The 22,381-nt window shown below is 31.9% G+C and overlaps 1 protein-coding gene and 1 long non-coding RNA gene across 2 annotated transcripts; both read left to right on the forward strand.

Annotated features, from left to right (window-relative positions):
• Positions 1–10,285: 10,285 nt before the first annotated feature.
• LOC136979314 (uncharacterized) lies at positions 10,286–12,443 on the forward strand. The gene is made up of 4 exons (XR_010881371.1): positions 10,286–10,305; positions 11,969–12,106; positions 12,179–12,291; positions 12,361–12,443. It is a non-coding gene; the product is annotated as an uncharacterized lncRNA (long non-coding RNA).
• A 779-nt stretch (positions 12,444–13,222) lies between these two features.
• Positions 13,223–18,784, forward strand: LOC136979334 (cytochrome P450 4C1-like). Its single transcript, XM_067275281.1, has 8 exons — positions 13,223–13,229; positions 13,277–13,346; positions 15,253–15,379; positions 15,449–15,646; positions 17,792–17,965; positions 18,028–18,094; positions 18,191–18,370; positions 18,434–18,784. Exons 1-8 carry the CDS (start codon positions 13,223–13,225, stop codon positions 18,589–18,591), a joined length of 981 nt encoding a protein of 326 aa, XP_067131382.1. The 3' UTR covers positions 18,592–18,784.
• Positions 18,785–22,381: the final 3,597 nt, after the last annotated feature.

A 22,381-nucleotide genomic window follows, 5' to 3' on the forward strand; every position in this document is an offset into this window, starting at 1 on the left:
ATTACTCACATTTATATCCGAAGCAATCACTCTCAAGAAATAAAGCAAAAAATCGCAGAGGTTTCTTTCTTTCGATAATTGCTTACTTACAACAAAAAAAGTGAAACAATGGAGAAATTTATTGTTGCCGATATTGTTGCGTTTCGCGTGACGATCAAGCCGATTTAGTGAAAATATTTGATTATTTTTAATTCTGTAAGTATAACAAATTCTATTCGATCGGACGTTTCGTTTAAAAATATTTCATTTCTTACGTTAAGAAATGTTTCGCTAATTAAATTTTTACAAAACTATGACGTCTTATGCGGACTCGATTATTATTTATTTATTTATTTCTGTCTGTACACATAAGCAGTATAGTATACCTTGTTGATTGTATAAAGACACACACACTAAATATTAGAATTTTGTTTATACATATTGTGCGTTTGTCCTGGATTTCATTGGAGAATATCGTCCCAGAGTGATGTTTACTCAGAACCAAACACGTGTTCTCGAGAGATGGATTCTATGAATCGAATAAGGGAATAAAATTAGTGGAGAATATGCCAAAAAAATTTTTTTTAAATGGCTTTAATGGAAAAGTGGCACCTAATTACATATTTGGTACGAGTTAAGACACAATTGAACACAGCGAGTTTAAGGTGTGTGCTGCCCACTGAAGTTTTTTCATTTCTAGGGCCATTTCCCCGTTTATACTTGCATTTCACATTATTACACACGCTGATGTAAATTTTAATATTTTGTGATATTTTATGACGTTAGTGTTATATCATTTATAGACGATTCCACATACCTGATTCTAAACGTCTTTATATTTGTTTATCTGTAACGAAAATAATTATAATCAACATAAAACCAACATTAATTCAGTTTATATCATGGATATCTTAGCGGTTTGACTAGCGCTAAATTGAAGTGGCATCTCTGAAGTTATTAGCGGCATTCTAGGAATAAATTATCAGCAATAGGAAAGTAAATGGCTGAGCAGTCAAGGAGACAAGCTATCGCTCCGAAAAACCCGGAATCGACTCCAGACAGGTCGAAAAATTCTCAGGAATTTTATGGGTTCATTCAGATATGTCGGAACCAGTTCCTCACTCCCAGCTGCCCCATTGTGGGCCTGGCCGAACTCATAATTAACTGGGTAAGAAGGGCTCTTGGTGCTTACATCGTGAAAGAGATAAAAGGGAATCTACGAGACCGAAAGTCTTTTAAAATGTATAAAGTCTCTGGAAAATCACTAAATCAAGTAATTTCACAACATTTGTTTATATCCTGTCTCCAAAAACATGGCACGGACATGACGCTATGTTGGTCGCATTCTTTCTTGTATAAATGTTTTTAATTATCTATTTTTTTAATATTTTGCCAATAGTTGGTGCTATATGTAAACCCTGCAAATTCAATATGAAGAAACATTAATTGATATATAAAAATTTAATAAATATTTTCGGGTAGTATATATGATGTTATCTAAGTTTGTAGCATATTAACGAAACTGTCAAGTTTCGTAGCAATTGCTAGAACATCCTATAGAAGAGATCGGCAACCTATGGCACGCGGAACGATTTTCAGTAACACTGATTGAATAGAAATTAGTAAAAATTAAATTTTAATCCATAAGTTTTGAATTCCATTATAACCGGACAAATTTCAACACTATATATAACAAAATTGGTAGAATCAGGTCGGCACTCGGAATGACACTATAAGATAAATTCGGCACAACACCGCCGAAAGTTTGCCGACTTCTGTCGTAGAGCATAGCAATACTACATAGTATTGTAGCAATACTATAGTATTGCTACATAGCCGACTTCTGTCGTAGAGCATAGTCGAAAAAACAAACATTTTATTTACAGATATGGATTTTTTTATTCAACGGTTATGAATTTTTCAATGACAAAAAAATCTGGGTTTTCTATCTATATATATAATCGAGACGAGTTGCTAATGATGATGATGATGATGATAATAATAATAATAATAATAATAATAACTCTCCCATGGTCACCACCTGGTCGTGGTGGGAGAGCCCAGTAATTTTACTGATTCATAGGGCAATGCAGGCTGGAGCACAAGCTCCTGGTAGGGACACCCATGCCAGTAAGGTCTATGGGGAGGAATGAAGCTAAGAGTGACCACACCCACATTCTGTGGAGATATTTATTATGGTAATAACTAGATCTAAATGTTGATACCGGCTCGGACGTCGCCCGGGTTAACAAGGTCCGCGTTCGTGGGTTAGGCAGAGGCTCACATTCGAAAAATAGGCCACAGTCTCCCTTGGTTACCGGTGGCGAAAGCAGCACCGGCCCAAGCATGGCTACTGCAATGCCCTCAACAGATGTGAGGAACCAACCCAGCCTTGGTGTTTCTGTGGCAATGCATCCGCAGACCACAAAAGCTGGAAAACCACGCCAACGGATGAAATGGACAGTAGAAATGAACGAGTTTATCATCCGTACTTACTACACAATCACAAAACTCGAAACAAACATGACAGCATACAGACAACAACTACACCATAGATTCACACAACAGTATCCTCATCTCACTGTCACCGAACAAAGGGTTGTTGATCAAAAAAGAACAATTATACACAACCACCTTATTCCACAAACAACACTTGAACTTATCAAACAACAGGTTGCTGATCAAATACATCAACAGACAGAAACATCTAACATTAATGAAGATTACGTAACCTGTCAGGATAATCCAGCAACAAGCATTGATAATAACACACATACAACAATTACCACTAATGATACTACAGACACTTCCTCGTCAATCACTGATAACATAGACATGGATTTAGTTAATATGCTTTCACTTATATTTCAGGAAACACTCACTAAATATACAGGCACAGATCCCACACAACGACCACGAATACCAAAAATCAACACGTCAAAGGAAGTAGGAAAAACACTAAATTATGTAAACACTCACTTAATACCACACTACATTCATTCAATTTCTACACTCGCAGACATTCATACAGTAGTTTATGCTGGGGCAGTCACAGTAGTGACACACCATGGACTGAAAGTACAATCACAGACAAATACACAGAAAACACAATTCTATCACAAGCCTGCCTGGCAGAGAAGAATAGAAACACAAATAAATGACATTAGACAGCAATTAGGCAGGCTGACACAATACACTAAAAACAACATAACACCCAAATTAAGGAAAAAGCTCAAAAACATTTTCAAGAAAATACAAACACACACAAAACATGAACATCACAACACACACATCACAGAATACATTGATACACTAAAACAGAAACTTGCTGCCAAAGCACGTAGACTCAAACGTTACAAAACATGTACACTACGAAAACAACAAAATAAATTATTTACAAACAATGAAAAACTCTTTTACAGACAAATTAATAACAAAGCAAACACTGATACACAGCACAGTGGCACACCAACAGAAGAAGAACTCACAACATATTGGTCTTCTCTTTGGTCCAGTGCTGTCACGCACAATGCTGATGCAGGCTGGATCGAGGAGAAGAACAGAAACTTGCACAACATACCAACTATGCCCTGTGCTGAAATAAACATACATGATTTCCAATACACTGTTAACAGAACACACAACTGGAAGACACCTGGTGTAGACAACATTCACAATTTCTGGTACAAAAAGTTTACATCACTGCACCAGGAACTAGCTAAACACCTAACACACATCATCATCAATCCACAAGACATGCCAAATTTTCTTACTCAGGGCATCACCTACATGAAACCTAAAAACAACAATACCACAGACCCCACACAATACAGACCAATTACATGTCTTCCAACACTCTACAAATTATTGACATCCTGTATCACAAACAAAATATACAAACATATTGAAGAACACGACATTCTTACAGAACAACAAAAAGGTTTCCGTAGAAACCACAGGGGATGCAAAGAACAGTTACTCATAGATTCAGTCATTCTACGGCAAGCACACAAACAACACAGAAACATACACATGGCATATATAGACTACAGAAAAGCATTCGACAGTGTTCCACACAGTTGGCTGCTACATATTCTACACATGTACAAAATACATCCATCACTCATTGCATTCTTTCAAAACACTATGCAGCACTGGAGAACAACACTACATCTCAGGGTTCATAACACTTCCATACAAACAAACCAAATTTTTATTAGGCGAGAATTTTTCAAGGAGATTCCTTGAGTCCTCTCTGGTTCTGCTTAGCCCTGAACCCATTATCCAACATGTTAAACAACACGCAATATGGTTACAATATCAGACACGAAAAAACAACACAGTTTACACTGTCACATCTCATGTACATGGATGACATAAAACTTTATGCATCCACACAAAAACAACTTCATCAACTCCTACAAATCACACATTCATACACCAAGGACATACAAATGGAATTTGGCCTAGATAAATGCAAAACACTTCACATAGAAAAAGGAATCCTGAAGAAAGAAGATTTTGCACTTGGAAATGGAGACGTTATTATTGAATCCATGGAAGAGGGCGAGTTCTATAAGTATTTAGGATTCCAACAGGCCAAACTAACAGAACATACACAAATAAAGCAAAGATTAATTAAAGAATACCAAAGTAGGTTAAATGCTATTCTCAGAACACAGTTAAATGCAAAACACACAGTTAAAGCAATAAACACATATGTCATCCCAGTACTCACATATTCTTTTGGAGTTATACATTGGACTCACACAGATCTCGAGCAACTCCAAAGGAAAACAAGAACAACACTTACTAAGCATAAACAACATCATCCTAAATCCGCCACAGAAAGATTAACCCTTCCACGTAAAGATGGCGGACGTGGCCTGATTGACATAGTTAACCTTCACTACAAACAAATACAGTCACTGCGAGAGTTTTTCTACAAAAAACAAGAAACATCACAATTACATAAAGCAGTAACTCTAGCAGACTCGAATAACACACCATTAAACTTACACTCACATCATATGGACACAACACAACATATAAAAAGCATAGACACCATTAAGCAATCGTGGGCTCGAAAGGCACTCCATGGCAGGCATCCTTACGATCTGGCCCAGGATTTTGTTGACAAAACTGCGTCAAACAGCTGGTTAGCTCGGGGATGCCTCTTTGGGGAGACGGAAGGATTCATGATTGCCATACAGGATCAGGTCATAAATACTAAAAACTACAGAAAACACATACTCAAAGATGCAACACTCACAAATGACACATGCAGAAAATGTCACATCATGCCAGAAACTATACAACACATCACGTCTGGTTGCAAGCTCTTGGCACAGACAGATTATTTACACAGACATAACCAAGTAGCAAATATAATATACCAAGAGCTTGCAAAGAAACACAAATTATTAGACATCCACGAGCCATACTACAAATACATTCCACAGACAGTATTGGAAAACAACACGCACAAAATGTACTACGACAGAGCCATAATCACAGATAAAACAATTTACCACAACAGACCAGACATCATACTCATCGACAAACATAATAAAATCACATACATTATAGACATATCCATTCCAAACACTCACAATATACAAAATGCATTCACTGAAAAAATTAGCAAGTACACAGAACTCGCCCAGGAAATAAGGCATCTGTGGAGGATGGATAGGGTGCTTATTGTACCTGTTGTTCTCTTCTCTACAGGTGTCATACCACACACACTACACAAAAGCCTGGGCACATTAGAATTGAATAGAAACACATACATCACACTACAGAAGGCCACTATATTGAATAAATGTCATATTGTGAGAAAATTCCTGAATACAGACACACACTGATACACTTCTTTAATTTCTGTTTTGGTTACTATGCCTTGACTTTGGTCCGGCATAGTACACACCCACCGGTGTTAACCGAGTATATCTCACTTAACCCAACATAATAATAATAATAATCAGCGCAGAGCCCAAACGGTTCGGAGTTGAAAGTTGAAATTTGGTACATAGTTAGGGTACATCACGAGAACGCACGATAAAAAGGGATTTTTTGAAATTCCTCCCCACGGCGGAGAGAGATAAGATTAAGTCTTAACACTTCCATCAACAATGAAAATGTTAAGTAACAATGGAAGTGTCAACAATGGAAGCGTTAAGAATGGAAGAGTTGACAATGGAAATGTTAAGAGCACAAACGGTTAGGAGTTGAAAGTTGAAATTTGGTACACAGTTAGGGTACATCACGAAAACGCACAATAAGAACGGATTTTTTGAAATTCCTCCCCACGGGGGAGAGGGACAGGATTAAGTCTTAACACTTCAATCAACGATGGAAGTGTTACGTAACAATGGAAGTGTTAAAAAAATGCGACGTGCAAGACGCAGATGCAGTTTTTTTCGTTTTTGCAGGAAATGAACATATTCTTACATCTATCTAAAAATTCTGTAATTAGTCTGGAAACAGGGTTTGGTCTATTTTTTTATATGTAACTTTATTACTTTCGGATTAGGAGGCCCCTACGACATGGGCGCCCTGTAGGCCCTGCCCTAAAGACAACACTGCATGGAGATCCCGCAAAAGTCCACTAAGATACGTAAATGCGAAAGTGTAATCTGATTACGCTCTGGCATATATCCTCTCCTTTTCCATAATTTTGCAGAGGCGTAGCCTTTAATAGAAGGCCATTTTGCAATGGATGACTGTTGTTCCTGGTGGTTCGACAAAGAAAAAGTCGAGATATTTTAGACTTTCCTACGTATCTTTTGTGTGTAAATTTGTCAACCACGTTTTGAAATAAATTCTTTTATAAAGAATTTTTAAAATCAGTTGATTTCTTAAAGAAATTAAACAAAGCTGTTCATTACTAAAAGGCAAATAAGATTTAAAATAAAATGTGTTCAAACTAAATAATTCTTTATATTTGGATAATTTTCTAATCTGATTTAAAAAAAAATTCGGTTTGTATATAATTGTGGTAAAATATTTATCGAAATTCCTGTTCGTTTAAAAGTAAAATTCAGACTTATTGTGAGGAAACTTTCGAATCTAACTATTGTTATTTTAAAAGGAAAGCTTAAATGAAGGTTGTCCATTTCAATAGGAATTTCTTACATGAATAGAAATCTATCAATACGATCAAGGAAAAATAGGAAAATGAAGACAATTATCATGCAATTAACTCCTTATCAGTTTCTTATATTTCTTTGATTTCTTGCCATTTCCACGAATTTATTCGTGCTTTTTATATTTAAATTTTTACTTTACTATTGACAAAGAACAATAAACAGTAATGGAATTTTCCACTGAGTTAAAATTATTTTTCTGAATTTTTTACTTTATACATTTACAAATTTTCTTACTTAAAGCATATTTTAGGGTGCTTTATAAACCGTCCTATTATGCCTGTATTATCGTATAGGTTAACTTTTATTAAATAGCGTCTTAATTGCTATTATACTCATAGTTATTAAAGTTGAAAAGAATGTTTACTCAGGAAGGTGACATTTGGTAAATTTCCTATTTTAAATATTCGCGCGTATACACGATGTTCATTTAGAATAATTTTTTTTGTTAGCTTTTCTTTTATTCGTAAATATTTTTTTATAAGTATTTAAATTTTGCGAAAACAATTAAGATATAAATTATAACATAAAAAGATTTAATACAAACAATATTTACTTTCCATCGAACATAATCATCGAGTGAGATTTTAAAGAAATTTTCATAGCCTTTAATTGTGCAGAGAATATATTTAAATACGATGGAAGTATTAAAAATTTGAGCTATTTCCTGTCGGTCACGTGACCAGTAGTATCGGCATATAATGACACAATAAAGTTACTGTTTCACTTTGGTGGCATTACTGGTGATCATAGTCGTGGGTTCGCGCCTCGTGAACCCATGACAGTAATCACCAATAATGACAACTGTTAAATTGTTTTATTTACTCAGGCACTAGTGGGCAGAAAAAGCGTTAAATCAAAATGTACCCTAAGTACTTAAAATCCTCGAATAAATCTTCGAAAGTCGAGAAAAATAATAGCAGCACTTTTCGGTTGCTGTAATGTGATATGTAAGAAAAGATCAAATGTGTTCAATAGGGTTGAAATCAGGCGATTGAGACGGCCACTAAAACAGGCGAATATTTTGATCCCGAAGCCAAGACATTGTCTTCCTGGATGTATGCTCTGAATTATTATCTTGTCGATTAATAAAAGCGTTCCTATCAATGTGGTAATAACCGAAATATTGTAACAAATAATTGTCAAGTATCTCAATATAAATAACGCTATCCATTCTGTTAGGTATAGAAAGATAGCATTCTAAGCCCAAAGTAGGTAATACGGTTCGAGAAAATAAGTCTACCATCATAAAGTTTCAATGTCGCTCCGATATAGACTTCATCGACGTAGTTCGTACCCATTTTCGCCCATCTGAACCAACTGTATTAATTTCGGATTCATCTAATTTAGGAGTCCCCAAACTTTTTATCCCGTCGACCCCTTCATAGAATATTTGCCTTCTTATCGACTTCCAGATTAAGTATTTAACAAAAACATTAAATCATTTTTTTTCATTTCTGATGTTAAGCAATAAGGAGACCTGCATAACAACCCAACGAAAGACTTTATAGTTCCCATTTCTTATAAAATCCACCCAATAACATTAACAGAAAAGGAGATATTTTCCATTGATTTATAATCTTAAAAAATAATAGCAAAATTATGGATAGATGGAAATTTGCCTATAGTTCTTAACCCGTACGTGTCATAATACGTAAAATACACAATTATTTTTGAAAACATAACATAAATTTTATTAAATGAAAAAAACCTTTTACTGTCATTTTGCCACTACTACTGAATACCTTAAAAATATGTTAACATACCTTTTTTATAAAAATGGTTGATATTAGTGAGATGATGTGTCTAAAGAGAAGCAACAAGATTATTAATATTCAGTTGAAAATTGGTAAGTTTTAGTCGCAAATAACCACGGTTTTTCAAGTTTAATCTGTTTTTCTGTTTTGTCAAAATTGCGTTCGCGTGGCTAAAACCAGCTTCCACCACGTATGAAGCCGGGAATGCAAGTAAGAAAGGTTCGGCTTTTGCTCTGAGCTTGGAATATTTAGTGGCAATATTGTTATTGCTCCAGAATTCACTGAGGTTTTTATTTTTAAACAACGCTTTAGCTTCGAGATCTACACATATTGCAATCAGTTCATATTCTTAGCCAGGCTCACTACCTTCATTATCTATTTTTACATCAAATGGATTAGTAAACCATTCGGAAAGATGCATATTGTCCAAGTCTTCTTTAAATTCTTGTTTTAATTTATCAAGATGTTTAATATATATCTCCAAATCACGATCCAAAATCTTTTCATTGTCTTTTAGTACTCGCAAGTTTGAAAAATATTTAAAATCGGATCGTGCCAGTGAAGATTTAAATAGCTCCAATTTTACTTGAATGGCCATTATGATTGATGTAGCTTGAACAATTGTAAAGTTTTTTCCTTGCAAACGCTTCTGTACTATAAAATAATACCGCCTGACTGACCTATATTGCCGTCGGACAGTTTACAAAATAAACGTGAACAAAATGGCGGTGGTAAAGGGTTAAGTTCTGAAATTTTCCAGCTTCGACTATGCGATGCTTTATCCGTTGAAAATTTTCTAATCTGTCTTAATTTCATGCTACATGTTGCAGAATTTCAGCATACAGCCTGCTGATACACTCCAAAAATTAAGTAAAAGTTTATTGGTGGATTTTTTTTATCTCCTTCCAAGCTTTTCTTCACACTAGAAAATTTTCTATATTTTTCAAAATAACACGAATTAGGATAATACTTAGCAAACAGACTACTATGAAAATATACACATTTCGCAACGATCTGTTATACCGAAATGTGATGTAAGTAGTTGAAATCTTCGATTAAAAGTTTAAAGAGAAAGACAAATAAAAATTAGCACTTCCGGGTTTCCATAGTGTAATGACGGTCTCACGAGATTGGCATATTACAGATCATGCGTCACTAAAACTCTGCTTCTTATTGGCATTTATCCATGCATATCGTTTTATATATATATCTATACATAAGAGAGTTATTACATACAACCGGAAACTGCAGAAGAAAAATATTAATAATGTTTCTGTCAACTTCATTCCAAATTTTTTTAAGTGCAATTATTGTATCTTTAGTGTTGACATTTTCACTAGTAAAGAAATGGAGAAACAGGAAACAACAAAAAAATGATTTACCGTTGAAATCGTATGGAAAATCTTCCTCTGTGTCTACAAGTGAGTTAAACTTTAAAAATATATATATTTTTTTATTACTTTACATATTGTTAATTTAAGACGCGATTTTTTGAGAGAATTCGATAAAATAAATATTTATTAATTTGTTATATAACAATCGTTAATATTAATAGCAGGGAAATTGATTTTAATTATAAATAAGTTTTGTTTTTATAGTCTGGATTTATTTTACTTGTTCGGTTCGAATTTCTAATGCTAAATTTACGACGATTCTTCCATGATTTAAATGCATCGGAGACACATCCTATCTATGTGAAATTATTTTGTTATTACATTTAGAGTATTATTAGTTTTGTTTTCTTAAAAAAATAACAAATTCTTATTAGTTCTTTTATAAACGTTTAACTTGCTATTTAGTACGTGAAAATACAAAAGCTTTTTTTTGACGTATTCATTTTGCGTTTGATTCGTGGAATGAAATAATAGGTATCAACACCGCAGTCATAAATAATCTGTTTGGATTTTTTTCCAGATTCTTCTACATTTACACGTGCCTCGATTTTCCCATTGCCTTCAACACTTCTTTACAGTGTATAACACGGCATACAAAAACGAGTGTAGCTGACCGACTATATAAAGAGTTCCTCTAGCAAATTGTGGAAAGGCCAGAGAAGAGTTATTTCAGATCATGTATTGAATACAATACGCACGAAATAGATAATCCAAGGCACTCTCCTATATACGTATTAAAAATACAGTATAATGTAATACTGTTAAATAATACGCAGAAAAAACGTTGCAAAAATATTCGAAATGTACACAATAAATGTCTATTACACATTCTTTTATAATAAATATATAAACAGAATTTTATCGATTACATGTAGCAGCAGGCCCTACTTATATTGCAATAAATTCTGGGTGGAACAGCCATCCTACTAACATTAGCTATTCGATGCGATATTTCTCAATCACTTTCAGGTGTACATAATGTTTTTGAGTGCATCAGGTACATATGCTTCGAGTTTGAAACTCTCCAAACAGCAGGATCTAAGGAATTCCAAACACATGCAAGTATATTACAAAATATACGAGTAGAGAATTTAAATCATTGGAGACAATTATTGTAAACAATGAAAAAAGGTCTCTAATTGTTTCTATACGCTGAGTATCGTAGTAATCAAACAATTCTGTCTGAAAGAATGTCTTTTTGTGTGTACTTATAATTATCGAAAAAATTATACATATATATATATATATATATATTATATATATATATATATATATATATAATTATATTTTGTGTATAATGTATTTATGAAAACATGTAATATATATACTTACATTAATTAATTTCATTTAATACATTTTCATGCTGCTATGCAACTTGGTATTTATTAGAGATAGCATATTATTATCAGATTTGTTTTCTTTATAAACATTTTACAAATACTTAGTTTAGTGAATTGCCTACAATAAAAAAAAAAAATGTGTTAGAACGCTAAAATAAATTACTATTTTACAATTTATTAAATAATTAGTGATACAAATAAACATCATTAATCGTGTTACAATGCGGAGTAAAAATAAATTTTTCTGCACATTCTAACACTCTTAACGAAAATTATGTACTGTATATCAGTAGAAGAAATTAAGTATATTTATTATTTGCAGAGACTAATAGAAACCATTTTTATAACAGATATCAAACTGTCAAAAAATCAAAGTAATGGTCAGGAGATTAGAAAGAATCTTCCTTCTATATCCTTTCTACCAGTTTTGCGGAATATTATATTTTGTCAACGTAACAAACAATTCAACAAATCATACGTAGGCATACGTAAGTTATTAAGTTTTTATTCGATAATTTCATTATTTATAATTATATAAATAACTTTACGTCTTTTTCCAGTAAACTTAAATCTATTCTCTGGACTCTCTATGCTATTTCCAAACGAGAAAGTTGTGTATATCAACATTTTTGGTTATAAATTAGTTTGTTTACTACATCCGGAATATGCAATGGTAATAAAATATAATCAGTTATGGAATATGTTCATTATAAATAACAATATACAATTTTACGTTTTGTAGGAAGTGTTAAGAAGCAACCGTTTAATCAATAAAGATTCTACTTATAATTTTTTTAAGCCGTTTCTCGGGGTCAATAGTCTTTTATACAGGTAATGCATTCGTTTTATTTGAGTTGAAATGTCTTTGTTTACAATATTTTACATTTAATTAAATAAAGTTCTGACGATAATTGGAGAAAAAGAAGAAAATATTTAGCTCCACATTTACATCTTTGGAATCTGAAAGACTATCAAAATGTATTTATGGAGCATTCAAACGTCTTACTCGAAAATCTTAAACAATTGCAGGAAAATGAAATATTTAATGTCGTGAAATGGATGAAATATTGCGCGTTGGATATAATCGCAGGTATTACTGTCTAATGTATAATAATTATTTAAGAATTATAAATATCAATTTGTTTTTACAATAATAAGCGAAAATATTTTTGTACTCTCTTTTTGCTTGCAGGGTAGAAAAAGTAAATGATAAATTGAAAAAACATAATACGTACTTTTACAGGTCATTTTATAATGTTTTTGGAGTTGTAAATGTCACTGCAATAGAAGTACTGAATTAGCATCGGACAGGGCAATAACTCGAACAATTTATTGATAGTTACACTTTTCGCGGTAATTATGGCTTTGATGTCCGAAATTCTCACAAACAGAACTACTTCCTTACTTGTGTAGCAGCCATTTTTAGTAACACTATCCCATCCTAGCCACAGAAATTAAAACTATGTTCAGCATTTTTCACTATATTTTAATTTTGCTGGTTTTGACTGATTTTCTGTTTCGTTCAGTACTTGTCTCTTTCGTGTGAATTCGGTCTCTGGTGTGGTGCTTTCTGAAACAATAAGGAACTCTGAAAACATTATAAAATGACATGTATTTACTTATTAACGAATTATATGTTTAAATTTATTTTTTTGTAGACGTAACATTAGGAGTTTCTCTAAATTCTCAGACAGAAGGTAATGAAGAATACGTTTCTGCAATTAACAGGTATGGAAAATTCTGTTTAATGTATATTCATGTCAGCTTTGAAACAACGTTTACAAAAGCGATATATAAAGTAAGTAATGTAACATTAATATTTATCTAATGAAATTTTCATAATGCTCAAATCAACATAATAATAAATCGAACTGATAAGACGCACTTTGAATTTTTAATTGATAATCTGTTAATCGACTGTTAAAATTTGTAAATTATGAATGGATTATTGTTGCAATTTCTAATGATCATAAAAAAATACTTTTATTAATTTTAATAATAAACTAAATTTTTATTAAAAATTTATCATGTTATCATAATAATACTTGCATCTATTAGATTGAACTTTTGTTATTATTTGTAAACTTATATGAGAAAAATTATATTGGAAGTTGTGATGTCTCATTACAGAGAATCGTAAAAGAAATCTGATCCAATTTGGTATAATATACACAGTGCCCTGCTTTAACAATTTCTAATTTCGATAACAAAATTCAAATAAACGCATCTGAAAAACTAAAAACTTGCGCCAAGTTTAAACTTATTCTGGAAACAATCAAATTTCATTTTGTAGAATTTTTCTATTCGTAAAGATAAGCTTGGCGCTTGGAAGAGATTTGTAGGAAACTATTATAGAGGAAGAAATCTTGTCAGACTTTTCGGCACTGCTTGCAAGCGCCAAACGTATCTTTTTGAAAAAAAAACTCGCGAGAAGTACGAAAACAAAATGATTGTTACCCAAAATTTCATAAGTTTTTACTTGGCAGAAGTTTTTACATTCCAACTGGTATTGTTAAATATCCATTCTGTTTTAGTTTATCGTTATATTATTACACCAACGCCTATTTAATCGTTTCCATTTTTAAAAGTGTTAACTATTGATATTTTAAAATCAGTTTAAATGATTTAATTAATCTTGAATTGCAAAGTGCGACGTTCATTTTGTCCAAATTCTATTTCATTACATGCTTTGATAAAATGTTAGCCAGAAGACTCGAAGAGTCGTATCGAGAACTCGATTTTTCTATTTGGAGCTTACACCATTTTTTTATTTAAGCGTAAAAACTGGATTGTAACATGTCGTTCACTACATGCGCGTCACTTTATATTCCAACATCTGATATAGCATTCTGTGGTTTGTTTTTCGACACGCGCGATACGATGATGATGCTCTTGTATCTACTAGTGGATTTTGTGAATTTTGGAACTTGTGAATTTTTTTTGAATTTTCTGTAGTATCATGAGACATTTTTTAACCTTATAAATGTTCGGAAAGTTTAATAACAATGAAAACATTTGTTCCTATTTAAATATATACTTACATAAGATATACATGTAATTTCGTGTGAGGTAGCTACTCTTCATAATCAACTTGTGTTAAATAAATTTAATACAATGCGAATGAGGTAAAACTGAATTTTTATTAAAAATTTATGTTATCATAATGATCTTACATCTATTAGGTTGAAATTTTGTTATTATTCGTAAACTTAAATAACAAAAATTATTTCGGAAGTTGTGATGTGAAATGATCAAACCAAATTATGAAATTATACAACCGATCGACCTATTTTTAAAATTTTCCAGAAATACGAAATGCAATCAGAAAAGTGGAATAAATAAAATATTTTGTCATTGTTTACACGAATAAATAAGATTATCAATTTTGCACAGTATAAAAACGAAATTTAAATTCGATTTTAGAAATAACGGTACAAATATTTTAATTTTAATGTATTTAAAACAGCAATTTATAGCTATCTTAATGTAATAAAATCCTATAATATTCTCTACAAATAATACATTGTATGAAACTTTTTACGGTTTTGACAGTTGAGAGTGCTATATTTACTATGTTATCTATAAACTTTCTTAAATTAATTTTTTATATAATATAATTCATATTAAAATTTAGAATTTCGATATATTTTCCTGAATGGCTACTAAATCCAATGTACTGGTTTGCCCCAATTTTTGCCATGACTAAAATGGGAAGAAATTTCAAAAAGGACGTTGAAATAATTCATCGTTTCGACGAAAAGGTAAATCCAATTTGTGAATGAAATATTTTATTATGATTTAAGAAATTAATGTTTTAATTTAATGCGTAGGTGTTCGAGAGAAGCAAAGCAAATTTCGTCCAAAAAAAGCAACTGCAAAAATCCTTCGACGAAGGTGCACAGTATGAAGAGGAAGCAAAAGCGAAAAGAAAACCGCGTATTATAGATGCACTGTTGGATCTTCATGTCAATCAAGGTCTAATGTCAGAAGAAGACGTCATTAGAGATGCAGAAGGCGGGATGTTTGCGGTAGGCATAATTAATTAAAGGTATAAACGAAAATACTCATATAATCGAACACGTATGTATTTCAATGGTATCGTTTTTATAGTTGCGAAGGAGACTAATGTATTTCCCAGTAAGGCATCAAAATTAAAACAATTTCAGATACTTAATGACAAAAATTACAATTAAAGTATTATATAAAACTTTGTTCATAAAAATCACAATTACTTTTGTGGTAATTTAAAATTATATTTTTTAAGCTGCGTGTGAAAATAGTACATTTCATTAATAATTAATTAATATAATAAATAATATTGTTATTTCGGATTGTTTTTTAAATTTTTTAATGTGAAACGTAGCAGTATTAAAATTTTAATTTTCCCCTCTTATATTTTTACGTAAAATATTATTCAAAGAAATTCTGGATTTAAAATAAAAAATTTATTAATTATATATTCTGTTTAAATGTAATTTATTTAGAAAACGTACAATTTTGAGAAATTGAAAGTCTATTTTCCAACGATTTCTTTTATTCCAAAGCACATTTTAATACTTAATGTAGCGAATAATTCGTGTCGAAAACAAATGAATCTTCCTTATTCATATCGAAGGCAGAATTTGCTACGATGAAAATTTGTAACTCAGTTCAGTGATTTGCATTATGTGCTATCGGATTGAATTTCGAATATAAATTATCCAAATTCTTTTTATGAACACGTGGAAAAATTCACTGCAAATAATATCTAAGTTATTGACCAAAAATACCGAATTTCTGTTTTTAAAAGTATCGGATAAAAAGCGTTATGTACATTATTTAAAAAAATAACTTTTGTCACCGAAAGGTCGCCGACCGAATACTTCACTATTTTAGATTTCATTTAATACATAAGTTTTCATATTGAACATTATTTAGTATTTTTCAACTAAATTCGAATTTTTAAATAGTTTTAAAATAATGTATCTCCGAAGTCAAAAACCAACGACTGTTTGAAGACAAGTACAGTAAGACCCTGCTTAACGCTGCCTCGCTTAACGCTGATTCAATATAACGCGGTGTGCTTGACGCCTAAAAAATGCTCAAAATTTATGCTGATTTAAATTAACGCGTTATTTCATTGCTTCGTATATAATACGATTATTCCCAAACACGTATCAATCAGCAAATGGTGGCAATTCGTCGTAGCGCTGTACTTTCCGGTAAATCTATGTTTGTTTTGTACAATTTTGGAAAAAATATAACATTATGGATGCCATAGGAAATACCGACTTCGCTTGGCAAGAATTAACTGATAAATGCATGAACGAGGTGTGGAAGAAGTTATGGCTGGAGGTATCCAAAAATTCTCATCGAGAAGAGCCTATCGCTGTATCGTTGGTTGACAAATTGTCAACTTGATACAGGAGATGTAGACGAGCAGGATATTGGAAAGTTACTGCAGGTTTCTGGTAAGAGCCTTACCAACGACGACTTCAAGAACTGGCAGAACAAGGAATTCGTGTAGAACTGGAAAATAGAAACTCTGAAGACGAAAAACCCAAAAAATATCTTTACAGTTTTTCTTAGGAAAAGTTTGCTAACAATAACCGAAATTGTTGATCAAATTGTATAGAATAATCCAGATTTTGATAGGAGTGCTAAAGAAAAACGAGGCATTTTGAATGCGATCTTCTGCTACCGACATTTGCCTAAGGAAAGAAAAACAAGCGAACAGTGAAAATACATGACTTCATCGCAAAAAACAAGAATTTCAGAAGAGCCAGGACCTTCGTCACAAAAAATTATCTTTACAGTTCTGTGCGCATATGTTTTAGTGTTATTTAACATATATTATTATGCAAAAATTTATATTAAAAAAAATTATAATAAAATTGCTTACTTTTTGGTCGTGTGTTCCCCTATCCTTATTTACTGTATGTTAAAATGGTCTCGTTTAACGCTGTTTCGCTTAGCGCTTTGTCGTCTAGGAATGCGGGGTCTTACTGTTCGATATTTCGACATTGGTGACAATAAGCTTCTCTTTTAGTGTTATTAAGATTCTGGAGCTTAAATACAGAAGGTTTAAAACAAGGATGGATTAATGTAAAACATTTATTCAAAATTATTAGAAAATAAACTCAAATTGTATATGAAGGAATTTTACACTTAATTTCGACGTAATTTAATATCAGGGTCACGACACAGTTGCCCACGCTATGTCATGGACTCTTTATTTCCTGGGAAGATTTCCCGAAGTACAAGAGAAAGTGTATCTGGAATTGCAAGAAATTTTCGAAAATGATATAAATAGGGATATTACTATCGATGACCTGACGAAAATGACGTACTTAGAATGCGTAATTAAGGTAAATTTTTAATTTCTTTAAATGCACACGCAAGGATTAGTTTCATATATGACATTTTTCAGGAGTCGATGAGAATCTATCCTCCTGGTCCTTTTATAGCAAGAAAAAATCCTTCTGAAATGAAAATAGGTAAATTTTTTCAATATTCTAAAATTTATTTATTAATAGTAATTGTTAATATTTGTCACTTACTTCAGGCATTCATTTATTTTATCATCGAAATAGGTAATTACGTGTTGCCTGCAAATTCGACTCTCCTCATAAGTATCTATGGCATCCATCATAATCCTTCTGTTTACGAAAATCCCGAGGTGTTCGATCCAGACCGCTTCCTGCCTGAGAACTTTAAAAATTTTCATCCGTATGCATTTCTGCCATTTTCTGCCGGTCCAAGAAATTGCATCGGTAAGTGATTAGTTAATATATTAAAAAGTACAGAATTGTTTTATTGAAATGATTTATTTACAGGCAATAAACTTGCGATGGTTGAAATGAAAATAGTTTTGGCAAATGTTCTTCGAAATTTTAAGGTTTACTCTTTGGATCCTCAGGATAAAATCGTTACTTCATTCGCAGTTATGTTGACCCCAATATCAGGTATAAGAATGTGTGTAGAAAAAAGATAAACTTTATAAGAAATGAACTAAGATGACAGTTGGACAAATTTTTATTACAAATTTATGTAAACATTGGCCTGAATTATATAATCTAGACGAATGCATTTACGAATCGAATTGAAATAATTCTACCATTATTGAAATTATTGAATATTCTTAAATTGTAATTGAAAAGAATAAAATGCATTATTATTATTTTTATTATTATTAAATCTGCTTTACATTAATACTTCTTTTGTATTGTATTTGATTTATTTATCACATTTATTATTTATCATATTTTATTTTACATGAACTAAATGTAACCCATACATATTTAATTGTAAAGAAATAGTAATAATGAAACACTAGAATCACAGTTGATAAGGTTATAAATTTTTGTTTATTTACATATGAAAGAGAATATATTTGTATACGAAAATAAAAAATTCATAACCAGGACAGTTAGAAATGATAATAAAAGAAAAAAGAAACGAATTGGCCGAAAACGTTATTTGTTAAAAAATCACCGTGATAATAAAACACAAAAATGGTTAAATGAGTTCACAGATACAAAACTAAAAAACGTGACGTCAGTTAGTTGTGAAAAAAAAATAATTTTCTATATATAAACGGTCTACGTAATTTTTTTGATTTGTTTAAAAAAATGTTAAAGTGCATGTAGTAACTGAGAAGAATAATACTATTCAAAATAATCGAAGATATTGTAATAATAGTAACAAGAAAATAACTGGAATAAAGGAGGAGCAGTTTATAACGTTAAATTCAATTGTAATGAACCAAAAATTGCATAAGTGAAAAGGGTGGACCATTAAATATTTTCATTCGAGAACATATAAGACCAATAGAAAGCAATCAATTAAATTCGGCAGAGACTCGGCATTGCAATTCTGAAAAACGCGATTCTGCTAACAATAGTATAAATGTAAGGAAGATCGAAAGAAAATCAATAAACGTAAATTTTACGAACATTTAGAAGTAACTAGCAGATAAGCCCGGCGTTGCCCGGGCAGAAAATAAACAGAAAACCTTAAGATTAAAAGTACGAAATAATATTCTAACCCTCGTATATATATATATATATATATATATATATATTGCGTTTAGTAGTCAGTACAGCACAAAAATGAAACAACCATACACAAAAATGAACATCAAAAGGTTAGAGTCGAATGTCCAGGCAATCTATTCATTCCAGTGCTTCTCTGTTGTAGAAGCCTTCCGCGATGTCTTATCACAGACTTGATATTTCTTAGCGCCGAGTTCGACTTCCCTAAATAAGGAGGCGTTTTTCGGGATGGACAGAATGTGTGAACTGCGTATGTCGGTATTGGCGTTAGACACAGAAGCACGAATTCCGTTTACGTTTAACAAACGTTCATTAAAATACAAAAGACATCTTACACAAGTAAGGAGATCTCTCTTCGTCTTTATAACTAATCCCACGCGATACCAATGTCCGGACAGAATATGATGTTCGTACGATAATGAAGGTTCACACAGTTGGTCGCTTTTTGTCGGCGGATCAGTGTTCTAAACAATCTGTCCACTGATGGAGAATGCAAAGAACACAGTTTACGTTTCTCTTATCCAGGATAAAAGTTTCTTTGTCCGGTGGAAAAACTTTAGTCAACTTGGTGAGAACTTTTCTGTCTTCGAGAAATCAAATCCTTTTCGGTTAACTTGGTGGGAAAATCTCTGCTGTCCTAGTGTTGAGAGAATCGCTTTCTGTCCTTGAATTCGGGCCTCACGACCAACCAGAACAGAGAGCCCCGAAAAGGCCTCTCCATTTTGGCTAGTCGTGAACTAACTTTATTTTCTAGTCTTACGATTGGGCCCTGGTTTGTTGCCAGGGCCAGTCGAGACAGTATTCGGAAATCGGACATAAATCGAAGAATTTCATTGAATTTGTCGCGAATCCGCCCGTAATACAGAGTCAAGCGTTTTTATCTCGGATGTAGATTTTACCAGCTGTACAGGCGTGATATTCGATTTGATTTTATTATACATTTTATTTTCCCGTTATCGCGATCGTTGGAAAAAACAGCCGAATTCGCGATCTGTTCTGTCACGACATTTTATTTACTAAGAGTATATTATTTAAAACAACTTTTCCCTTTAAAACAGATTTTGGCCGAGGTATCGGACTTTGTTTGCCAAGGACAAAAAGTTTCTTTTGTAAGGTCAAGACCTTGCAAAAGTAACGTTTTAAACAATAACATTATTTTAAGGAAAAGATAAATTTAAAAATTTTCAAATAAACTATCTTTTTTCGCGTGAAAAAATCAGTCGCGTAAAAACCGGATTAGTAAGCTTTTTGTCGATCGCGTTATTTTAAAACTGCGTAAAATTGACCGCGTAAAAAGAGGGATAAGTTTACTGTACTAATTAAAATGAGTGTTGAGTTGGCCTAAAAGCGGCAATTAATATTATTTTCCTTACTCCAAAGAATTAAATCTCTGCAATTTGGTTCAAAATTCAGTGCATCAGTTAGTACTTCAGTTTATACTGGTATCATGTCTTACATGCACAAAAGAAGCTCTGTATCTACAGTCTTTTGTGTACGCAAAATGGGAGTGGATAAGAAATAGTTGGAAATAGGTAAAACAGTATTTTTACACTTAATGGTCTTTATTGTGTTCAAATTTTACGAATGTCAGTGTAAACAAGTACATACAGATTGTAGCTAGTTTCAATCATGGCCGATATTCCAAGTTAATTATAAATAAAAAGTACTGTATGGTATTTAACTAAATTTTAATTTATAAATATAATCGAAACTCTATGCGTATGAAAATAAAATTTGACGTAACCCATGTATTGAATTTTGGTGATTAATATTTATTATATAAGTTTAACTTAACCGAAAATAATGTAACATTCCATTTGGATGTTTGGTTCGGCTGCAATGTAGGACCTTACCTGTCTGTGAAAAATGTAACGATATCAGATCTGACACCCAGAGTAAAGTGGTCGAAATCGACAGTGTCGGTTGAACATGATCCCAGATGATACATTTTATTTTATTTAAATTGAAGACATTTATTTGTTATTAAAATCTGCATAAATATCTTAAATATATTATTATAATTACGAAAAATAATTAAAAATAACACAGAAAATTATAAAATGTAATTTCTTAGAAAAAAAACAATAAATAACCTCGGTTTACGCATTGACATTAAATGAATGTATATTTGATGTATAATATTTTATTTTCTTGGATGGTTGAAATAATTGCAATTAACAAAAAGTATTCACTGTAAATTACACAAAAGTAATTACATCCAGTCGATTTATTGCAAATAAACGAGAGTTAGTAATTAAGGAATATTTCTATTGTTTTGAGATAAAAATGTTTTGATAAGGCAATTATTTTTCAGTAATTATTGCTGATTGGAAAATAATTGTGTTCGGAAAACTAAAAAAGGAAAAGTTTGTTTATAATTTTAAGACTAGATCTATGAAAAAGTTTATTATTGTTTCCGAAAACTACAACCAGAAAAATGTTGATGACATTCTCCTCTCACTTCGTTCACTATTGTTTTCCTGTTTCAATTTTACCGAAATTTTACTAATGAACAAACTGAAAAAATGTAAACTTCGACACATTTTTATTTATTTAATTTAGAATATATGCTCTCCATCTCAAACGAATAGTGGTCTGCCCCTGTACATCACACTTTTCCTGTTAACAATGGGAAATTTTTCAATTTGTATATAGATAATTGGAAGTTATAATATTGTTAACCGGGGTCTCTTGCTATTGTTCTTTCGATCTCCAGTCTTGACTGCGGTT

This window comes from Centruroides vittatus, unplaced genomic scaffold, assembly GCF_030686945.1.
Source record: "Centruroides vittatus isolate TY-2023 unplaced genomic scaffold, ASM3068694v2 contig_602, whole genome shotgun sequence".
In the NCBI taxonomy this organism is placed as follows: Eukaryota; Metazoa; Arthropoda; class Arachnida; order Scorpiones; family Buthidae; genus Centruroides; species Centruroides vittatus.